This window comes from Plecotus auritus (assembly GCF_963455305.1).
Source record: "Plecotus auritus genome assembly, chromosome: 6".
Taxonomy (NCBI): domain Eukaryota; kingdom Metazoa; phylum Chordata; class Mammalia; order Chiroptera; family Vespertilionidae; genus Plecotus; species Plecotus auritus.
In genome coordinates this window covers 60141917-60160718 of record NC_137773.1, presented here as the reverse complement: position 1 = coordinate 60160718, position 18802 = coordinate 60141917, and the positions used below count along the sequence as shown (strand labels likewise).

Genomic DNA, 18802 nt, shown 5'->3' with positions numbered 1-18802 from the left:
ACCATCTGACATACAAAAACAGCATCTAAAAGCTCTCGATCATTATTTGTGTACTATTCTGAAATAAGATCCTGCTTAGAAGTGTGTGTGTGTGTGTGTGTGTGTGTGTGTGTGTGTGTGTGTGTGTTAAAAGCTCCTTAACTTTCAAGGCCAAATCCCCAATTCCCTAATACAAATGTTAGAGCTTCTTAGTGCATAGAAAGGATCTGACCACATGCTAAACATAGCTTACAGAGACACAAAGCTTAACATGTTCTGGGACTCACTTCTTTTGACTGAGGAGTATCTTCTTTCAAATAAGTGGTGAGTCACAGGGATGTGTAGAAGTAGAACTTATTTCTGACACATAATTCTGGTTTGCTTCCAGGACTATGCAGATTTCTAGAAAAGAAAGGATCTGGGAAAACAGCAAACCATTACTTGAGACCAGACCGAAGAAGCTAGACATGGAGAGATTACAGTTTATGGGCTGGGCAAACCTAATGGCAGCAGTGCACTGGCCTATCTCCCCCAGATGGCACTTCATCTCTACAAAGACATTGGACAGGGCTGTCCTATTCCTTGCCCTGGAAAGGAAGAAAAAGTTATAGATTTCTTTGCCTCAAAGCAATCTTCTAGAGAAAGGAATTGTTCCCTCCACATCAGTATTTTATCAGAATCAAGACTTAATGGTTAAATAAAAGGAAATGAATCCTGTTCTCTCGGCTGCCCGGCATGCACATATTCCCTGTCTTTCTTCTTCCCATAATGGCACTTAACTTGGTCTTAAATGTGGCTTTTCTAAGAAGGAACTTTATGTTTTCAGAAAATAGGACTTTTTCAAAAATAGGACTTCCTCTAGTACCACTTCTTCCTATGTGAAAATTTTTGCTGTCACTTTTTCTCATATGTACATCACCTTAAGTGAGGTTTTTTTCCCCTCCTTTTTTAAAGAGAATTTATACTGACCCAGCTACCCTCCCTCCCTCCCTACATGTCATAAAATGTCAAGACAGCAGGCTGGGTGCTACAGCTATAAAACAGAAAGAAACTACCAGTCCCACAGAGGGACCAAACTCACAATTGTGTTAAGAAATACTACGATGGCCCTAGCTGGTTTGGCTCAATGGATAGAGCGTAGGCCTATAGACTGATGGGTCCCAGGTTTGATTCAGGTCAAGGGCACATGCTCGGGTTGTGCTCGATCTCCAGTAGGGGGCATGCAGGAGGCAGCCGATCAATGATTCCCCCTCATCATTGATGTTTCTATCTATCCTTCCCTCTCACTTCCTCTCTAAAATCAATAAAAATATTTTTTTTAAAAAGAAATACTATGATAAGCATTCACATCCAGCTCTGTTAGACTGCAAGGGGCATTCTGTTTATTAGTCTGCTAACCATCTTTAAAGCCTTTGTTGCCACAGGACAAAAATAGTTTATTAAAGAATACATTAATTTTAAGATTCAAAGTTGTATATTAATAGATTTTTAGACACACTGCCATGACACATTATTAAAAAAATAATAGAAATGATCTTTTAATTTTACTTGAAATTTTAATGTTTGTATTAAAATTGTTTACTTCATTTTTTTAAAAAAGAAAACTTAGAACCACTTACATCATTCCTTCACATTATACTCAGGTTACTGAGGATGTTATAAGCCCTAGAATCCCATGTTTTCACACCATACCCCCATTCCCAAACCAGTGAAAGGATGAGAAAGAAAGTGACGACAATTAAACACAACTTAGATTTGGGGGCAAATGATTTGTGTTCAGAAGTCAATGTGTTCCTTTAGATACCTGGGGATTTTAAGTCAAACACAGAGAGGCAAGCCAATGCGTTCCAACTCTGATATTCAAAGGCTCTCTGAAGAATACTAAATAAAACCAAGCATAGTGTTTTAGATATACTTTCTAACTACTTGAGGTATACTTTATAAGTAACAACTTGAAATTCAGCTCTGGTTTACATCTCTTTTTAAAAAAACAACAACAACTTGTTCTAAATTTATTTGTACGATGTCGATTACATGAATAAAATAAAAGCTGAGAAACTCTCCCTAAGAAAATGTTTTTTGCTTGAAACCCTGTCCTGCTACCTCTTCGAGCTTCTTGAAAATGAAAATCTCTGTGTCTTCCAGATGACAGCTACCTTTTTGGTGGAACCAAAATAGCTCTCTCAGGTAGAAAGCTGTCTGTCAGTAAGAGTTCTGACAGATATCTGATTTGGCATGCAGGAGGAAGGCAAGAAATGGTCCCATGGTAGGAGGCTCAGTGGCAGCACCTGATGAGCTAAGGAGAAAGAGAGGAGGGATGCTTAGAAAACAATGCACTCCTAGACACTAGATCAAGCACAAGGAAACCAGTGGGCATTCCGGAAAATGACAGGTAACCTAGAGGGGAGAATAGAGCCATTAGCTCTTCTGGGATTTTGAAAAGGCTGTGCAATATGCAAGGAACGGGAAGGTTTCCATTTGTAAAAGGAATCAAATCCACTTTCATGCATAGGATTTTCTCTCCCTCTAGTGGTGGGGTGGTAGTCTTTGAAGTGATATGCTATCACTGCATAAGATGTTTCCATTATAGTGCATTTTGCCCATAAAATTAGGATTTGCATCAGGTGTGCTGCTATCTCTTACAGGGTTTTTCAAAAACATCCCCAGCTCTTCTTGTTAGGGAGTGAATTGCCTCCTAAGCATGCTGATTAGCAATGGTAAGGTAGCAAGGTGATCCCTTTCCTTTTGGCTAAAGGATGCCCATGCTCACTTCTGAGATACCGGGTTCCCTCTCCTCTGCAGGCCTATCAGAGGTGGAACTCTCCTGACCCCAAGTCTGGGCCAGAAAGACCTGAGGAGCCACATGAAAAAGAGAAACCAAGCTATTCTAGAGTAAAGGTGGGAAATATAGAAACTCAGAGGAGAGAAACTATTGAAGGGTCTAAAGAGTGATCTGAACATGATAGAAGAATAATTAGAGATAAACTTCAGAACAAATCTCTAATTCTACTTTGCAATCTCTGTCATGTCTCTCGTTTTCTTTTTTGATCATGTGAAAATACTTCTGGTGTAGCAATTTGGATCAATGGTAGTGGGTGAAAAAATAAAATGGATAGAAAAAGTAAATAATGACAATTTTAAGGAGAGTAACTGAAATTGGCTACATAAATGAATTAAATTTCATATCATATTTGTACGGAGTATTAATGGGAATAGTTGTAGGTAATAGCTGTCTAATTCATAGATTACTTATTGATCAATAACTGAAAATCTATCAGTGTGAAGTATGCAGACTATGTGACTTTTCCCCTTTTCCATATTCAGTTAGGCACCAAAGATGCCTACTTCACTTCTCCTCTTGTAAGTCTCTAAGGCAACCAAACTCATATTTTTCTGCAAACGCTCTTCTCTTCTAGTTCCCTTATCTCAGTGACTAGCTCTATCACTCATCCAGTTGTACAAGCCAGAAATCTAGGTGTTAGCTTCCACCATCATATCCAACCCATCACCAAATCCTTCACTCATACTTTCTAAAGCTGTCTCACATAGGTCAATTTCTCTTTGCCTCCACCACGACACTATTTCATCACCTCCCTCCTAAAAAGAGGACATCCATGCCATCCTTTGTCAAATGCATTATCCACACTGCCCTCCTTCATTCAACAAATATTTGTGAGGGGCCTATTTTGTACTCTGGTAATACTGTGTTGAATAAGACAAATTCTCCATAAACATCAGATCTTCATAAGTACTATGTGGTGAATTAAAATAGGGAGACATAATAGAGAATAGCTGAATGACTATTCTAAGTTGTGTGTGCAAATGCAGGAAATCAATGATAGTTTCAACGAGGGGTATGAGTTTTCAAGCAGGAAAAATAAAGGAAGTCCACTGGAATGATGGCATCTGCTATCAAGGCTTCCTCTCATATAAGAAGACTGTTTCGAATACTGGCCAAGAATATAAAGGAGAATACAGGCATACCCTGGAGACATCGCAGGTTTAGTTCCAGACCACCATAATAAAGCAAGTATAGGCACACCTCAGAAATATTGTGGGTTTGGGTTCCAGACCACCATAATAAAGTACAGTATTTCAGTGAGCCATCATCTTTTTACTCTTGGAGGGTCTTGAGTTCCATTTTATAAAAAAATGCAACACCTGTGAAGTACAGTGGAGCAAAATGCAATAAAACGAGTTATGCCTGTAAGTTAAAATGCACTAGAAGGCTCAACCTAGGTCTGTTTGTCTCCAAGCAACTCGGCTTAAATATTAACACTTTTCACCTGCATGAAAGTATCCAGTTTTTGTTAACTTTTCTGTATGTCTTCCCTCCCAAGTATGTAAGCTCCATGAGCATACTGTCTTGTTCACTGCTGCATCCCCAGTGCCTAAGAAGTGTGCCTGGTATTGAGGAGACTCGCAAATAAGTATTTGTTGCATTAATGTACAAATTGGTGTGTGAAGTGGGACAGTAGACAGAGAAAATAATTGAGCGGGCTTGGGGGTTCAGGAAGTCTTCGAGATAAGTCAAGGTCATTGACTTCAATTGGAAACGTTAACTGTGGTATAGAATCCCGGCCATGTTTCTCAGCCTTGGATCCTCCCCACCACCTGCTCTCACTCAAACTCTTACACATGCTCCCAGTCACAAACCTCTCCAACTCCCCGCTAGGAGTCACCCCTTCTGACCCGGAAACCCTCACTCGCTCTCCTCTATTTCTCTTTCCCTCCCCTCCCCTCCCCGCCAGGGTGCCAGCAGCCTTCGATTCGCAGTGCTCGCCGGGAATAGAAGTCTTCCCGTTGGAGCCTATAGAGTTTTACACGTTTCCAGAACTACACTTCCCAGAGACCCTCGCGGCAGAGGGCGACCGCGTCAACTGACGGACGGCTGAGGGGCAATGGCGGCGCCCGTGCTGCGCTGGTGCTGTCCTGCAAGACGTTGGATTTTAGCCAACATTGACCGCGGTCCTCGCCACGGAAGAGGGGCTCCGACTGGGTCCAGGTCCAGCGGAAAAAGGGGACAGAGCTCAGTGGCTCAGCAGCCCCTCGTCACGGCCCAGAAGCCGAGGAAAGGGTATACGATTTCATACCATACTGCCCAATCCAGTGTGAGGTGCAACTGTGGGGCTGGGAAGATGATGGCCACTCCGCTCAGCAGTCAGTTTGGACATTCTGTTGACTGGGAGGGCGTTGGGCTGTAACTTGCAGCCTTGAAAGCACAAAATTTGTCCTCTGTGAGCCCCGCCTCCGCACAGAAACCGCTCTCCTCAAATAGATAGACGGTGTATTGGGGGGATTCGCAAGTGTAAAGTCGCAGGTGTTAATTCTTAAGTCGAAAGCTCCACAGACAGAAGAGTGGATTCAGTCACCTTACTAATCGTCCCAGCAGTGGGGCCTGTGACGCTAGAAGCGGGATCTTATTTAGCTGACATTGAGCATTACTCTGGGCCGGCAGTGTTCTAAAGGTAGAAAGGGAGCCTTTACCTACAAGCGCTGGATAGTGGTGGCTTCATGTCCGCAGTCAGGAAGCACCACCTTCTGTGGAGGCCTTTCATGGTGCACATGTATGTCTAGACACAAGAGGATGCAGCCAATACACGAAATCTTCGCTTTGGTTGTGTAGAGAGCTTTATTTTGCTAGATAGCCCCTGAACAGCTGTTAATTCTTGACTACATAAGACTTAAAACAGTTTCTTTTTAAATACGTAAATATAAGGCACATGTCTAATATTCTGTTAACCCTATGAGATAGTTAGGTTGGCATTGCTTGTGCTTCTCAGTTGGAGGAACAGAGGGGAAAGTGTCCAGAAGATTGATTTCTGTTAGATCACCTCACTGTGAATGGAAAGTTGTTGTTTTTTTCTCTCACGTAATGAAACCGAAAAAATACTTTGAATAATGTTTTAGGGAAATGCAGAATTTCTAACGAAGTCTTCATTTAATTCCTCTCAATTATAGGCGATGCTTCCAAATTGTAAAAAGAAGGAATTAATCTCACAGTATTTTATTTACAGAACTTCATATGTTGGAATGATTGAAACAAAATCCAAAACATGTAAACAAAAATCTAGATAATAATAGAAAATTGCTTGGGAAAAGAGCAGGATAGGAACAGACAAAATATGAGAAGAGTATGGTGAATAGACTATCTGCAAATTGGGTTTCAGAGGGACACTTAAAGAACCTGGAGAGACCTGTATATGGAACATTCAAAGATCCAACAGAGGGGTGGCCAGATAAGAGAAATTATAGCTTTTAACAGCTTCTTAGATTTTATAGCAGTCAAGCATAAGCAAATAAGCAAAAGAACTTGAACCTAGATCTGGGTAACTGAAAGTGATTTGGCGGGGGGGGGGGGGGGGGGGGAGCCAAATCTGATGGTTTAATGTTTTCCTGTGCACAAAATTTCCAGGAGTATTATTTAGTAGTGATCGATTACATCCATGTCACTGATCATTTTACTTGTGAGCCATTGTTATAAAAAGGAATTGAAAAATACAGAATTTCTCTTTTTAAATAATGAGATGTGCAGCTATTTACCATTATTTCTCTAGTAGTAGAATCCCTATGTTAACTCTAAAAATGTGTACAAGGTCAGCTTTCTTCATTTGCTGAGTGATTAATTCATAAAGAACAGTTAATTTAGAAAAGGCTGCTTTTCACTGAAGTCAGCCAAGCAGACGCTACCTGATACCCATTTCTAAATTAAGATGTCAAATTGTTCCTTTCTCTGTGGCCTACTGTTTGTACAGTGAACTCTATGCCACGATGTAAATGAATTTTATTTTGCTATTCTTGTAGGTGTTTATCATGAATTGCTTTTGATTTAATCACTAACACAAGATGACACATTTTTAAATGTAAGGAAATATAATGTTAATAAGTTAAAAACAAATAGGAAATTAACATTTGTGGCTTAGGCTCATAGAAATTTATGTATGGTGACAGATCTAACTATTGCTTAACCATTATATCTTTCTCTTTAGTGAACACCAGTGGGCAGCCGTGGTGGGTTTGGAAATTCATGCCCAGATTTCCTCCAACTCGAAACTCTTCTCTGGATCTCAAGTCCACTTTGCAGCACCTCCAAATTCTTCAGTATCTTTTTTTGATGCATCTCTGCCTGGAACTTTGCCAGTAAGATTTTTATCTAATACTCTTTACATTAGAAAGTGTTTATGTTTTATTGAACATAGATCATGATTTCTTTGTTTTAATATCTTGGCACAGCTCTTAAGAAATATTTGCTTAGGGAATTTTGGATGAAATAGGATGGACTAAATGTTTTCTAAAGACCCATCTCTATAATTTTTTTAAGTCTAAATAGCTTGTTTATTCATCCATTTATTCACTCATTTCACATGCATTTTAGAATGTCTACTAAATACCAGACACTGTGCTATAAACTGGAAAATAAAGATGAGCAATGATCCTTGCTTTTGAGTTCAAAGACTATTTGGGGAAGTGTGTCTTATAAACAAGTAGAGTGCTGTGTGATTACTCCTGGGAGGGTAATAGGCAGAGCATGGGACAGGTAATCAGTAAGAGAAGGACTATTATGAGAAATTAGAGTAGGGTATAGTTGGTTAAGAAAGGGTGTTGGAAGAGGTGGTATCTGAGAGGCCAGGTAAGAGTTAGGCAGATAAATGAAAGAAGAGGACTTCATGCCGGGGGTCTTGATCCAGCATCTAGAAGGGTTTTAGGAATCTGGAGAAGGTGCTGTGTGTAAATTAATCAAGAGTCCAGAGATGAAACATAATTTTGGAAGGCATTATGGGGGGCCAGAGAAGACTTAGCTAAAGGAACCAAGTTCTTCTGTCTCTCTGGACCCCTTGCTTTTTATTAACACAAATTGTCCTAAAGCAAGGTAGATATACATATCAAAAGCCAGGGTTTAGTACACAGAATCCATTGTCAGATTGAGGGAACTGCCTAAGGCTGTTCAGGTGTTTGGCCAGCAGGAGGCAATAACATGTAGATTGAAATGCCCTCAGCTGTCTGGCAGCAAGCAATCATTTATGCCTCCTTTTCAGGTTTGGGGAAATGCCCTCAGCCATTTCCAGATGATTCAGCCCTGCTGACATGCTGGAATTGGCTTCCGGAAACTTCAGTTAAAGGAAACAGCAGCATATATATCACATGATATTACAGTATAAAGTCAGTAATGATTGTGGTTGTTGAAAATTAAGAAGTGGTCAAAATGGGAAAAAAATTCAACCACAGTATACATTAACTACTCATTTATCTACTTATTTTCACTTAAGCCCAAGGAATGACTGGGTCTAGCGTACTCATCAGCAAAATTTTAGCATATACTTTCATAGAATTTGCTGAATTTCAACCAACTCTAGGATGGAAGGAACATTGTGACTATTGGTGCTAATAAATGGCTCATAGTCTGTCTAGAACATAGGGTTTCGGAGGTGGCGTTTCCTGTCATCCTTAGAGAATATGGATATATGGTGGTGAAGAGGGGTGGGAGGATTATCGTAGGTGAATTCCATACTCTCACATTTAAATCCAAGTGGACGCTGGTTGAACTGAGTGCTGGAAGGCATGTCGGCACAGAGGTTTACTTTTCTTAGGGTCACTGCCCAGAGTGGCAGGTTGTGAGCAGTGCCTCCAATGTGCCTGCTCTTCCAGGCTTTCGTTGTATTGGGGCAGTTTATCTCAGAACATTTTCCTTACTTGTGCTTTTTGTCCCTGCAAACAGTATTGAAGGTCATCTTCATTTGATGTTGGGTCACTGGGGGAAGACAAGTATAGGGTGTCTGTCTGCTCCTCCCTCCAGCTTAGAGTATTTGTCTATGGAGAGATTATTTTTGTCTGAAAAGATGCAGTTTTTCAGCTACAAATACATGAGTTCAGTGGAGTGATGGGGATAGAAGGTAGTGGCAATAGATTGGAAAATTGGCGAGTGTTGAAAAAGAGGTGAGAGTGAAAGAAGAGGTGAGACAACTCTTTAAAGAAGTTTGGCTATGAAGGAAAAGAGAATGCAGTAGGTGCAAGAAGACATGGCATCAAGGGAAAATTTTTATTAGTCCTGATTTCCTTAATATGGAAGAGGCTTGAGAATATTTAAATGTTTAAGTGAGTTACAGTCTACAGTACTGTATTATATACTTAAAAATGTGTTTTAAGAGGGAAGATTTTATGTTACATGTTCTTACTGCAGTAAAATAATTTTCTTAAAATGCTGATGAGCCAATGAAGAAAGGGCAGTTAAAGAGGCATTTGATTAATATGGCATATTGAACATATACATTTAATCTGCCTCTCTGTCCACCCCAAAGAAATCCTACGGAAATAATGGTAAAATAATTTAAAAGTTATAAACCTCCAAGAGAATAGTAGAGAAGACCAAAGTGCATGGGAGATGGTAGATGGAGAAGGATCTGAGTAGCAGAGCAGGCTTCACTCTTCCAGAAGAAAGGGACAGAAAGCCTGCAGAAAGAGACACTAGTGAGAAATGAGATGTGTGTCCTATGCAGCTTCAGAAAGGGTCAGGATGGGAACTGCAGAGGGAGGTGAAAACAAAGGGGTCAATTCAGTCAGCACACAGAGCAGTTAGACCTAAGGTCCTCTCCCTGACCTTCTGCAGCTATACACCTCCACAGAAATGTATAGTTTAGGTAGGGAGAAAGTCAGCTGGCGACACACTCCTCCTGAAGACCTCAGGTAGGCAAAAGGCACTGGGGTCAGACACTTACTGAACTCTGCGGGCTACTCAGTCTTACCTACCCTGTTTGAGGACCTCAAGTGACCTGGAACTGCTATCTCTCCTCCTCTCCCAAGCAGGAATCTGCAGAAACTTGTTTGGAAAGGACATGTCCCTAGGGAAGAATTGGAGGTCAGGGGCAGAGGTTTCTCAGTAAAAAAGTATAATACACATACAAGGAATTAGACAATGTGGGGGGGGGGGAGAAAATGAGAGGATCAATCTCATTTTGTCCAACATTTGATTAATAAGAGTTCCAGAAGAGAGAAAATAGACAAGAGAAAACTATTAAACAAATAACACGGATTAATTTCCCAGAACTGAAGGACATGTCTCCAAAGGGAAAGGGCCTGCCAACAACCCAGAGCAAGGAGTAAAAATAGTCTCCCAGGCCAGGCACATCATCCCAAAGTGTAGGAATGCCAGGGGTAAAGATTAGATACTAAAACTTACAGAGAATAAATAAAAGGTTGAACTGTGTCCAGCATGGCCAGGGGTGAACCTGAGGAGGACCAGTGAAGGATTAAAGAAGACAGATACATTTAATCTAGGTAGGGTAACTGTGCCTGGATGAGGAAACAGTGACACAGCCTGTAAACTGAAGCTTTATTTTATTGTCAGATCACACAAAGCAAAACAAGGGGAGTGGTCAACATATTTACAATGTTCTTTCAAGTTTCAAATCTATTTCATTAGTGAAGCCTTGTTTTGGCAGCACTTGTTGCACCTCCCACAGCCCATTAGCTACCTAGGAAAAAGGGAGGACTATAAGATCAAGCTTAATTGTGCTAGGAGGGCTCTGCCTTCCAAGCTGGGACTTGTATGTGGCTCTGCCACAGGTCAATCCAAGGCTTTACCCTATAGCTGCTCCCTACAAAAGGTCATGTGCAAAGGATGAGGAATCAGAAAGGCGTTGGACTTTTTAAAAGCAACGCTTAAAGTTCGAAGAGAAGGGAACAGTGCCTTAAAAAAATCTTAGGAAAAAAAAAAAAAGTCATTCTAACCTAGGTACCCAGCACTATAAATCAAGTGTGACAGTAAAATAATGGTATTTTCAGACAGGCAGATTCTCCAAAAATTTCCATTGTCCTGGGAAGCTGCTGGAGTAATGGAGAGGTTCCAGACTGCCAGCTCTGCAGCAGGCACAGAGGGCCCGATGGAAAGGGAGGATGGAGGACTCCAGAACAGAGAGGATTTAAGAAAAAAGAGAGGTGGACTGGGAACAGCAGATACCTAATGTTTGTGTGGAAAAGAGATTTTACATATAGAGTCTTTGAGAAGAATAAGCAATAGGTAATAAAAAGTGAAGCAAATGAAAGAGACCTGTTAACTCCAAGAAAAACTAAATGTTTAAGAAAGGAAACGTAGCCATAGTATACTCAACAGTTCAGCAGAGAAACATACTTACATAAACTAATAATAATAATAATAAAGGCACCAACTACTGATTTAACAAAAACTGATATAACTGGGATATTGAAAAATGAAAGAACTAAATTCTTTTCTACCATAACTGGAAGTCATGGTCTATATTGATAAAGCAAGAAAAAAGGATTGTAAGACTATACTTTTGGAACATTTTTGGCCATATGAGGGGAGGCCAATTCTTTTTAAATCCTAAATTGGTCGGATGGTTTTTGTTTTCTTTTTTTAGCTATTATTTCTTTTTGCGTTTTACTTTTTTTTTTTAAACAAAGCAATGAGTGAAAGGTTTAGAACTCTCAGGAGTCAACGGTGTTTTCAACAAAGTTTTAAAAAACTTTACACTAATAAAAGAGTAAGATGCAAATTGACCATACCTTCGCGATGCCCACCAGCCAGTCAGGAGTGAGTAGGCAAATTAACCCAACAAAGATGGTGGGTTAATTTGCATACGCAGGCGCCGAACAGCCAGGGGCAGTGTGGGATGCTTGCGTCGTCGCCATGGTGACAACGCAGGCGTTCCGCACCACCCCAGCTGCTCTGGGCCTCTGGGCAGTGTGGGAAGGCGGAAAGGCAGCTCTGGCCGGAGTGAAGGCGGTGCCGGCAGCCAGGGGAAGGAAGGCCCATTCTTGCACGAATCTTCGTGCATCAGGCCTCTAGTATGAAGATAATATTAATCATCAAATACTACCTCAACTGGTTCCTCAGCCTTCTGCAGGTGAAACTTGTCTTTTTTCTTCCCAGAGTCCAAACAGTGACAGATGCACCCATCTGCTTACCCTACCCTGTTCTTAGGAGGAATAAGTTCATCCACATTCTAGATCAGTGGTCGGCAAACTGCGGCTTGCGAGCCACATGCGGCTCGTGAGCCGCGGTTTGCCGCTCTGTTGACTAATGAGTTTGCTGACCACTGTTATAGATCATTTACACCCAAGCTCATGCATGTCTTGCGTTTCCCTTTTCCCCTGAGGGTGAAGTTTCCCATTTCCCCTGAGGGTGAAGTGACCCAACTTTTTGGACTTAAAGTGTAATTCAGCTTATCTCGGAGATGCACTGAGGGGCAGTGTATTTCTTTCTTAAATAGAAATATTGTAAAGTAGCAAGCATGAGTAAATCCTTATGAGACAGAGTAAGATATAAAAGTATTGCAAAATATCTCACCTTGTAACTTATACAAATGATCTCTTGTGTAAGTTACAAGGGAAGAGGAGAGGAGGGGAGGGGGCGGGAGGGAAAGAGAGGGAATGTCTCCAGAGCACAGACAGCTCTCCCACTGTAACCTGAGGGAAGGTGTGCCCCTCTGCCCACTGGTAAAGGCAACTTTTTAGGTTGGATTGTGGAGGGTTGAGGAAGCTCTCATCTGATTTCTTCCTTTTCTAGCAAACACTATTTCTTACATCTTACTCTCCTTTTTGGCACTTTTTCCTGCCTATATTAGTATCTCTTGCTTCTGGGTCTTTGGTGATGCCCTTGCTTCGTTTTCTTGTGCCCCCAATCGTTTCTCTTTCTCTCTAGCTCTTGAGTGATGGTATAGAATTCTAAGTTGACAGTATTTCCCTCAGCACTTCGAAGACATGATTCCATTGTCCTCAGGCATCTATTACTGCTGATGAGAAGTCTGCATCCTTTGTAGGTAATCTGGTTTTTTTCTCTGATAGTTTTACCCAGAATATGTCCAGGTGTGGATTTGTTTTTATTTATTTGGCCCAGAGCTCAGTGTGATTTTTCCACTTGAAGACTCTCCCCTGGACTGTGGAGGTGTCTCTGTGGCATGAATTCATGGTGGCCGCTGCCAGGGCCCACTAGGCTTTATTGAACAAAAGGTTCTATGTTAATTTCTTCATCCCCGGCTGTCACACAGATTGGATAGTGCCAACATCCAAGCCCACACCCAAGCCAAGTGCAGGGCCAGGGGCTCTGATTTTTCAAGTCTCTTTTCACCCATGCTTGAGGTGGGCAGCCTTCTCCAGGTTGGCTCCTGCAGCTGGTGGGAGATATTCTGACTGTCCCGGGAGTTTGTGGTTCCCACCTGCCTACCCCAATGGGCTCACAGCTTGACTTCTTTTCCTAAGGTGCTTTAAATTAACATCATCTGGTGTCCCTTCAGCCTGATTAACAGTAATGATAGCAGCAAAATCAACTAATATTTACTGAGAGCTTGTTATGTGCCAGGCACTGTTCAGGTGCTTTCCTTATATGTATTCACTTATTTTAACCTCATAACAACTCTGTGAGGCACAGTTCCTATCATCCCAATTAGAAAGTAAGTGGTGAGGCTGGACAAACCCAGTACAGGCATACGTCGTTTTATTGTGCTTCACTTTATTAAGCTTCACAGATGTTGCAGGGTTTTTGTTGTTTTTCACAAATTGAAGGCAATATCCTTCACCAGCAAAGATATTATTTGCTCGCTTTGTTGCGGTGCTGTGGAACTGAACCTACATTGTCTCTGAGGTGTGTGTGGTCTGGCTTCCAAGTTCACAGTCTTAACCTCTTTGCAGGTCCTGCCTCCTGAAGCCAATTGCTGTGAGCTTCAGAGATTTCCTCTTTTGCTTTTGAGCTTGGCTATGTGTGTTTATTTGTAAATTTATATGTATAAAACCCTAATATGCAAATAGACCGAATGGTGGAACAACTGGTTGCTATGACGTGCGCTGACCACCAGGGGGCACGTGCAGAACATGGCGGGCATTGGCAATAGGTGGCAGAGCGCGGAACATGGCAGCCGGCGGCCGCAGTGGGATGGTGGAGCAGGTGAGCAGGGGCTCCAGACCAAGGCAGGGTGCCGGTCACTGTCATCGGGGCGAGCCTCTGGTGGTTACTGAAAATTCTTTGCTCCCACGCGCTGCCGTCCTGCCTGGCGCTTGCACCCGCTGCCTGCGCCGGCCCCACTTGCACCCGCTGCCAGCGCCGGAGCCACCGCTCGTACCTGCTGATGGCGCCTGGCGCCAGCCCCAATTGCTTGGTGCTGTCAGCAGGTGCAAGTGGCGGCTGCCGGTCCCAGTCACCCCTCAGGGCTTCTCCACCTCCCCCTGCTCCTAAGGGGCAATTGGGGCCAGCAGCCGCCTCTCACACCAGCTGACGGTGCTGGCCCCACTCGCACCCACTGCTGGTGCCGGCCCCAATCACTCCACGGCAGCGGCAGGTGTGAGCGGGGCCGGCGCCATCAGCGGCGGTGGGGAGCGGGGCTGCCGGCAGATAGGGGACCGGGGTCTGTGGCAGGAGGGGCCATGTGGGGGCGCAGAGGATGGACCTAAACCCGCCCCTGTGCCCACCGCGGCCAACAGTTCCTTTCAAGGTGCACAAATTCATGCACTGGGCCCCTAGTGCATATATAAATGTCTATGTTTCTAGATGTAATACTCATTTTTATCCCCCATCTCCACCCCCCATTCTGATTTGTGGCACTTCTTCTGAATATTTCTTAGGACCACAGGCATTTTATCTTCTTATTTTACCTTTAGTTTTAGAATTATATGGAATCCCATCATAAATCTTCAGACTGAAAAGGTCATTCAGCCCATTTCCCTGCTTATAGGCAGGATTACAGCTAAACTAAGGACAGCATTCTTTGTTTTTATGGCAGGGATTCAGCCTCACTCATTATTTTGCCCTAGTTTAAAATAAAACAAGAATCTCTTACTCTGATACACAGTTTTCTTTAATTTATTAAATAATTAGTTGTCTATACAGGTATAGACAAGATCCTCGGCTATTTGCTTAGACTTAGTTATTTCCTATTTGTCATGTCATTTTAATTTCTCTACTTACAATACTTGGTATATGGATGTGAAATAGGAAGAAAATATATCTGTTTGATAAAATGTCATGGGATTTACAAGTCTATTTGTGTCATAATTTGCCAATGTTTCCAGTAATGTTGCAGTTTTAGCAAGGCATCCAGTTTGTTTGAAATTTATGCATTGCGCACACACACACACACACACACACACACACACACACACACACACACACACAAGCTTCATTATTTGAAATCCTTGCCCCTTGTTGGTGCCAATCCCAGTGCAGGAGAAAGCAAAGAGAACATGGTTGCCGATGCCCACTGATAGGTGGTTCACCTGTGGTCAGTAGGTAACTTCTGATCATGTCAGGCTGTGCCACAATGCGATTAATTAGAAACTAGTGACTCTGCCCTTGTTTTGCTTGTCTGGTAGCTCTTATCTACACGTAACACAGAACCCTCTACTAATTATGAATGCTGCTTATTTCCTGGGGAAAGGGCTCTAAAAGCTGTTTTCCACATACATAAACTAGAATATTCTCCTCTTGTCTTAGGATCAGCCTGTCTTAAAAAGTATTCAGGGCTTTCCATATCAAAGGTGTTTGGAATTGGCCCTGGCAGCTGTGGAATGGAAACTGAAACATTGTTTACCGCATTGTATAAAACTTTCTTTTATTCACAAGAGTATATAGCACTATTAGCAAGAAGAAGGGGAATAGACGGGAAAATGCGATGTGAATAAATCTGATGTGATGCCTGCCCTCTGGGAACTAACAAACAGCATGCTTCATGCTGGAGATGTGTTCTGTGGATTGTACCATCAGGGATCTTGTCCCTTAAATAATAATGTGAATGCTTTTGTAAAGTACTTTGCGATTAATTTATTTTTAAAATTTCTTTTGACAGATTTATTTAAAGCTAGGTAAATCTGCAATATTCTAGCTCTGAACAGAGAAGATATCGTTAATAACTTTTGTTTTGAAGGACCTAATAGATTTAGAAATACTTGACTTGGTTCTAGAGAACATCAGGCTGAAACGCTTTCCTGACCCTTAATTCTAAATGTTATTATAAAAGTTATTTTTAACTCAAAGCTTCTACGCAGAATAGAAATTCAAGAAAACAGCAATAGGAAAAAGTATTTAATGTATACATTATGATAAGATTTATATTTACCTGTCTATTCCAGTGGTTCTCAACCTTTCTAATGCCGCGACCCTTTAATACAGTTCCTCATGTTGTGGTGACCCCCAACCATAAAATTATTTTCGTTGCTACTTCATAACTGTAATTTTGCTACTGTTATGAACCGTAATGTAAATATCTGTGTTTTCCCATGGTCTTAGGCTCTACAGCAGCGGTTCTCAACCTGTGGGTCGCGACCCACAGGTTGAGAACCCTAGCAAGGTTGCCTAAGACCATCGGAAAACATAGATATTTACATTACGGTTCATAACAGTAGCAAAATTACAGTTATGAAGTAGCAACGAAAATAATTTTATGGTTGGGGGTCACCACAACATGAGGAACTGTATTAAAGGGTCGCGGCATTAGAAAGGTTGAGAACCACTGGTCTATTCACACTTAGATAATGTTTTGTTATTTAAGAAGACAAATATGACAGTTTTCTATTAAGTTTTTTTCCATTTCAATGATTTGCTTTAATGTAACCTGTAGAACTTATAATTATTTTGTGTTCTCAGACTTTAGTCTTGCCAGTTACTCTCCAAGGTGCTTTTATGTTGTTCTTAATTCATTTGTAGAGTGTCCAGGGGTGATGGGTTTTGCCTCTTTAAAAGAGCTGAGTCTGTGAGCTCATACACACAAATGTGGGAAGGTTCCCTCTCAGCTCTTAAACTCTCTGATGATCCAGACTTGCCTTATGATGTCATTAACTGGATGTTTCCCATGAACTCAATGACTCATGACAATGATGAACTTTCACATTCAGTAGGCAGCATGGCTTCCCCTCCCCTCATGTAGGAAGTGTCTGACTCCTTCCCTGTCACAATCTTTTTCCAGCTTTCAGTGAATTCTTGAAGGCCTCCCTCTTCACAACCATCTTCACTCCCCCCACCTCTCTGCCAGACTTACATACAAAATTTCCCACATGAAAACTAGCTATATATTTTTTAAAATTTATTTATTGATTAAAGTATTACATATGTGTCCTTATCTCCCCCAAACTATATTAATTATAACACTTCAGGGCATCCAAAAAAAATGTATACACACTTTAATAGCTTATAGCTATTTCAATTTTGAAAATGAAATGTATTTTAATAAACACTACCTTTGTAATAATTCAAAGTGTGTGTATACATTTTAGGGGGACCCTATATGTTTGCTTTATATAGTTGATGGACCATCCTTCATGTATGATGTTTATAGCAATTTCACAATTTCTGTGTTTGGTTATAAAGTTCTAAAAAGCAATTCCTGGATCTTTTCTGGGCCACTTGACAGTACTTTGCATAAAAACATGTATGTAACACCCTTAATAAATATTTCTCTATGTAATTGCACATACTTACATATGCACATATGGGGAGTCCATCTGAAAGAATTTTCCAGGAGTCTGAAACACTTTTGATATTTTTTAATCTCTTTACAGGAATCTTTCTAAAATACATTTTATACTTGCCTGCTTTTTAAATAGAGTATATTGAACATAAGCTAATCTTTTCTTAATTACTCAAGGTTATCAGCAACATCAGTGTGGTTTAGTGTTGTAATATAATGGTGCCTTCAAGGGTGATTGAGGTGTGGAAAGCTATCTGATCCTACAGTAAATGGCTAATGATGGCCATTCTTTTAAAGTTTCCTCATCTATCTCTCTTCTCCTTTTTAAAGCTATTGTCAGTATATTTGATTCTAGGAATCCCTTGCTCATTTTTCACTACTCAATTATTATTTCTATCTGCTCTGGCCCAGAAAGTCAGATTATCACATTTGTTAATGTAAATAAGAACAAGGCTCTTAGTAGAGACCTGTCCTACAAAATAAAGTACATAGATGGTATGAAAGCTGTTTAGCTTCTTGAAGTTAGAAACCATATCCGATACAGTAGGAAGAGATCCTGGAAATAATTTAGTTTAGTCCTTTTAAATAACAGATGAGAGGATAGCTATTGTAATTTGACAACGGTCATACAATTACTTATAGTCCCAGTTAGATTGAGAATTTGGGTTCCTCACTCCCAGTTTAATGCTCAGCTTCCAGTCTATGTTTTCACCATAGTTGCATGTATATGTGTTTGTATATATTTCAGAACATTAATACCTAAATGTATATATAACACAGGCGTGGGCAAAATTAAGTTTACAGTTGTAATACAAATAAATAATACAGTAATTAATAGTAATACAAGAATGAACTCTATGTTTCATGTACTCACAAGTGTAATTCTACTTTTGCCCACCCCTGTTTGTTTATAGGTGTACATTCACATGCTTATACACACACAGAGGCATTGGCTATTCAGTATTGACACTGATTGTGTGTGCTGTTTATTACAATACTAGAGGCCTGGTGCATTAAATTCGTGCACGAGGGTGGGGGATCCCTCAGCCCGGCCTGCACCCTCTCCAATCTGGGACCCCTTGGGGGATGTCCGACTGCCTACGGGATTTTCCCTAAACCTGCAGTCAGACATCCCTCTCACAATCCGGGACTGCTGGCTCCTAACTGCTTGCCTGCCTGCCTGATTGCCCCTAACTGCTTCTTCCTACCAGCCTGATCACCCCCTAACCGCTCCCCTGCCGGCCCGATCGCTCCCAACTGCCCTCCCCTGCTGGCCTGATCTCGCCCCCAACTGCCCTCCCCTGCCAGCCTGATGGCCCCCAACTACCCTCCCCTGCCAGTCTGGTCGCCCCCAACTGCCCTCCCCTGACAGCCTGGTTGCCCCTAACTGTCCTCCCCTGCTGGCCCGGTTGCTC

The 18802-nt window shown here is 41.5% G+C and overlaps 1 protein-coding gene across 3 annotated transcripts in view; it reads left to right on the top strand.

Annotated features, from left to right (window-relative positions):
• Positions 1 to 4819: 4819 nt before the first annotated feature.
• The window catches only part of GATB (glutamyl-tRNA amidotransferase subunit B), an 80348-nt gene continuing 66365 nt past the window's right edge, over positions 4820 to 18802 (top strand). The window contains exons 1-2 of one of the 3 annotated variants that reach the window (XM_080676530.1): positions 4820 to 5056; positions 6969 to 7119. In XM_080676530.1, coding sequence (XP_080532656.1) covers positions 4881 to 5056; positions 6969 to 7119 — 327 coding nt within the window. In that variant the 5' untranslated portion in view covers positions 4820 to 4880. The remainder of the gene's footprint in view (positions 5057 to 6968; positions 7120 to 18802) is intronic. The other 2 variants (XM_080676529.1, XM_080676531.1) reach the window with 2 other exon arrangements.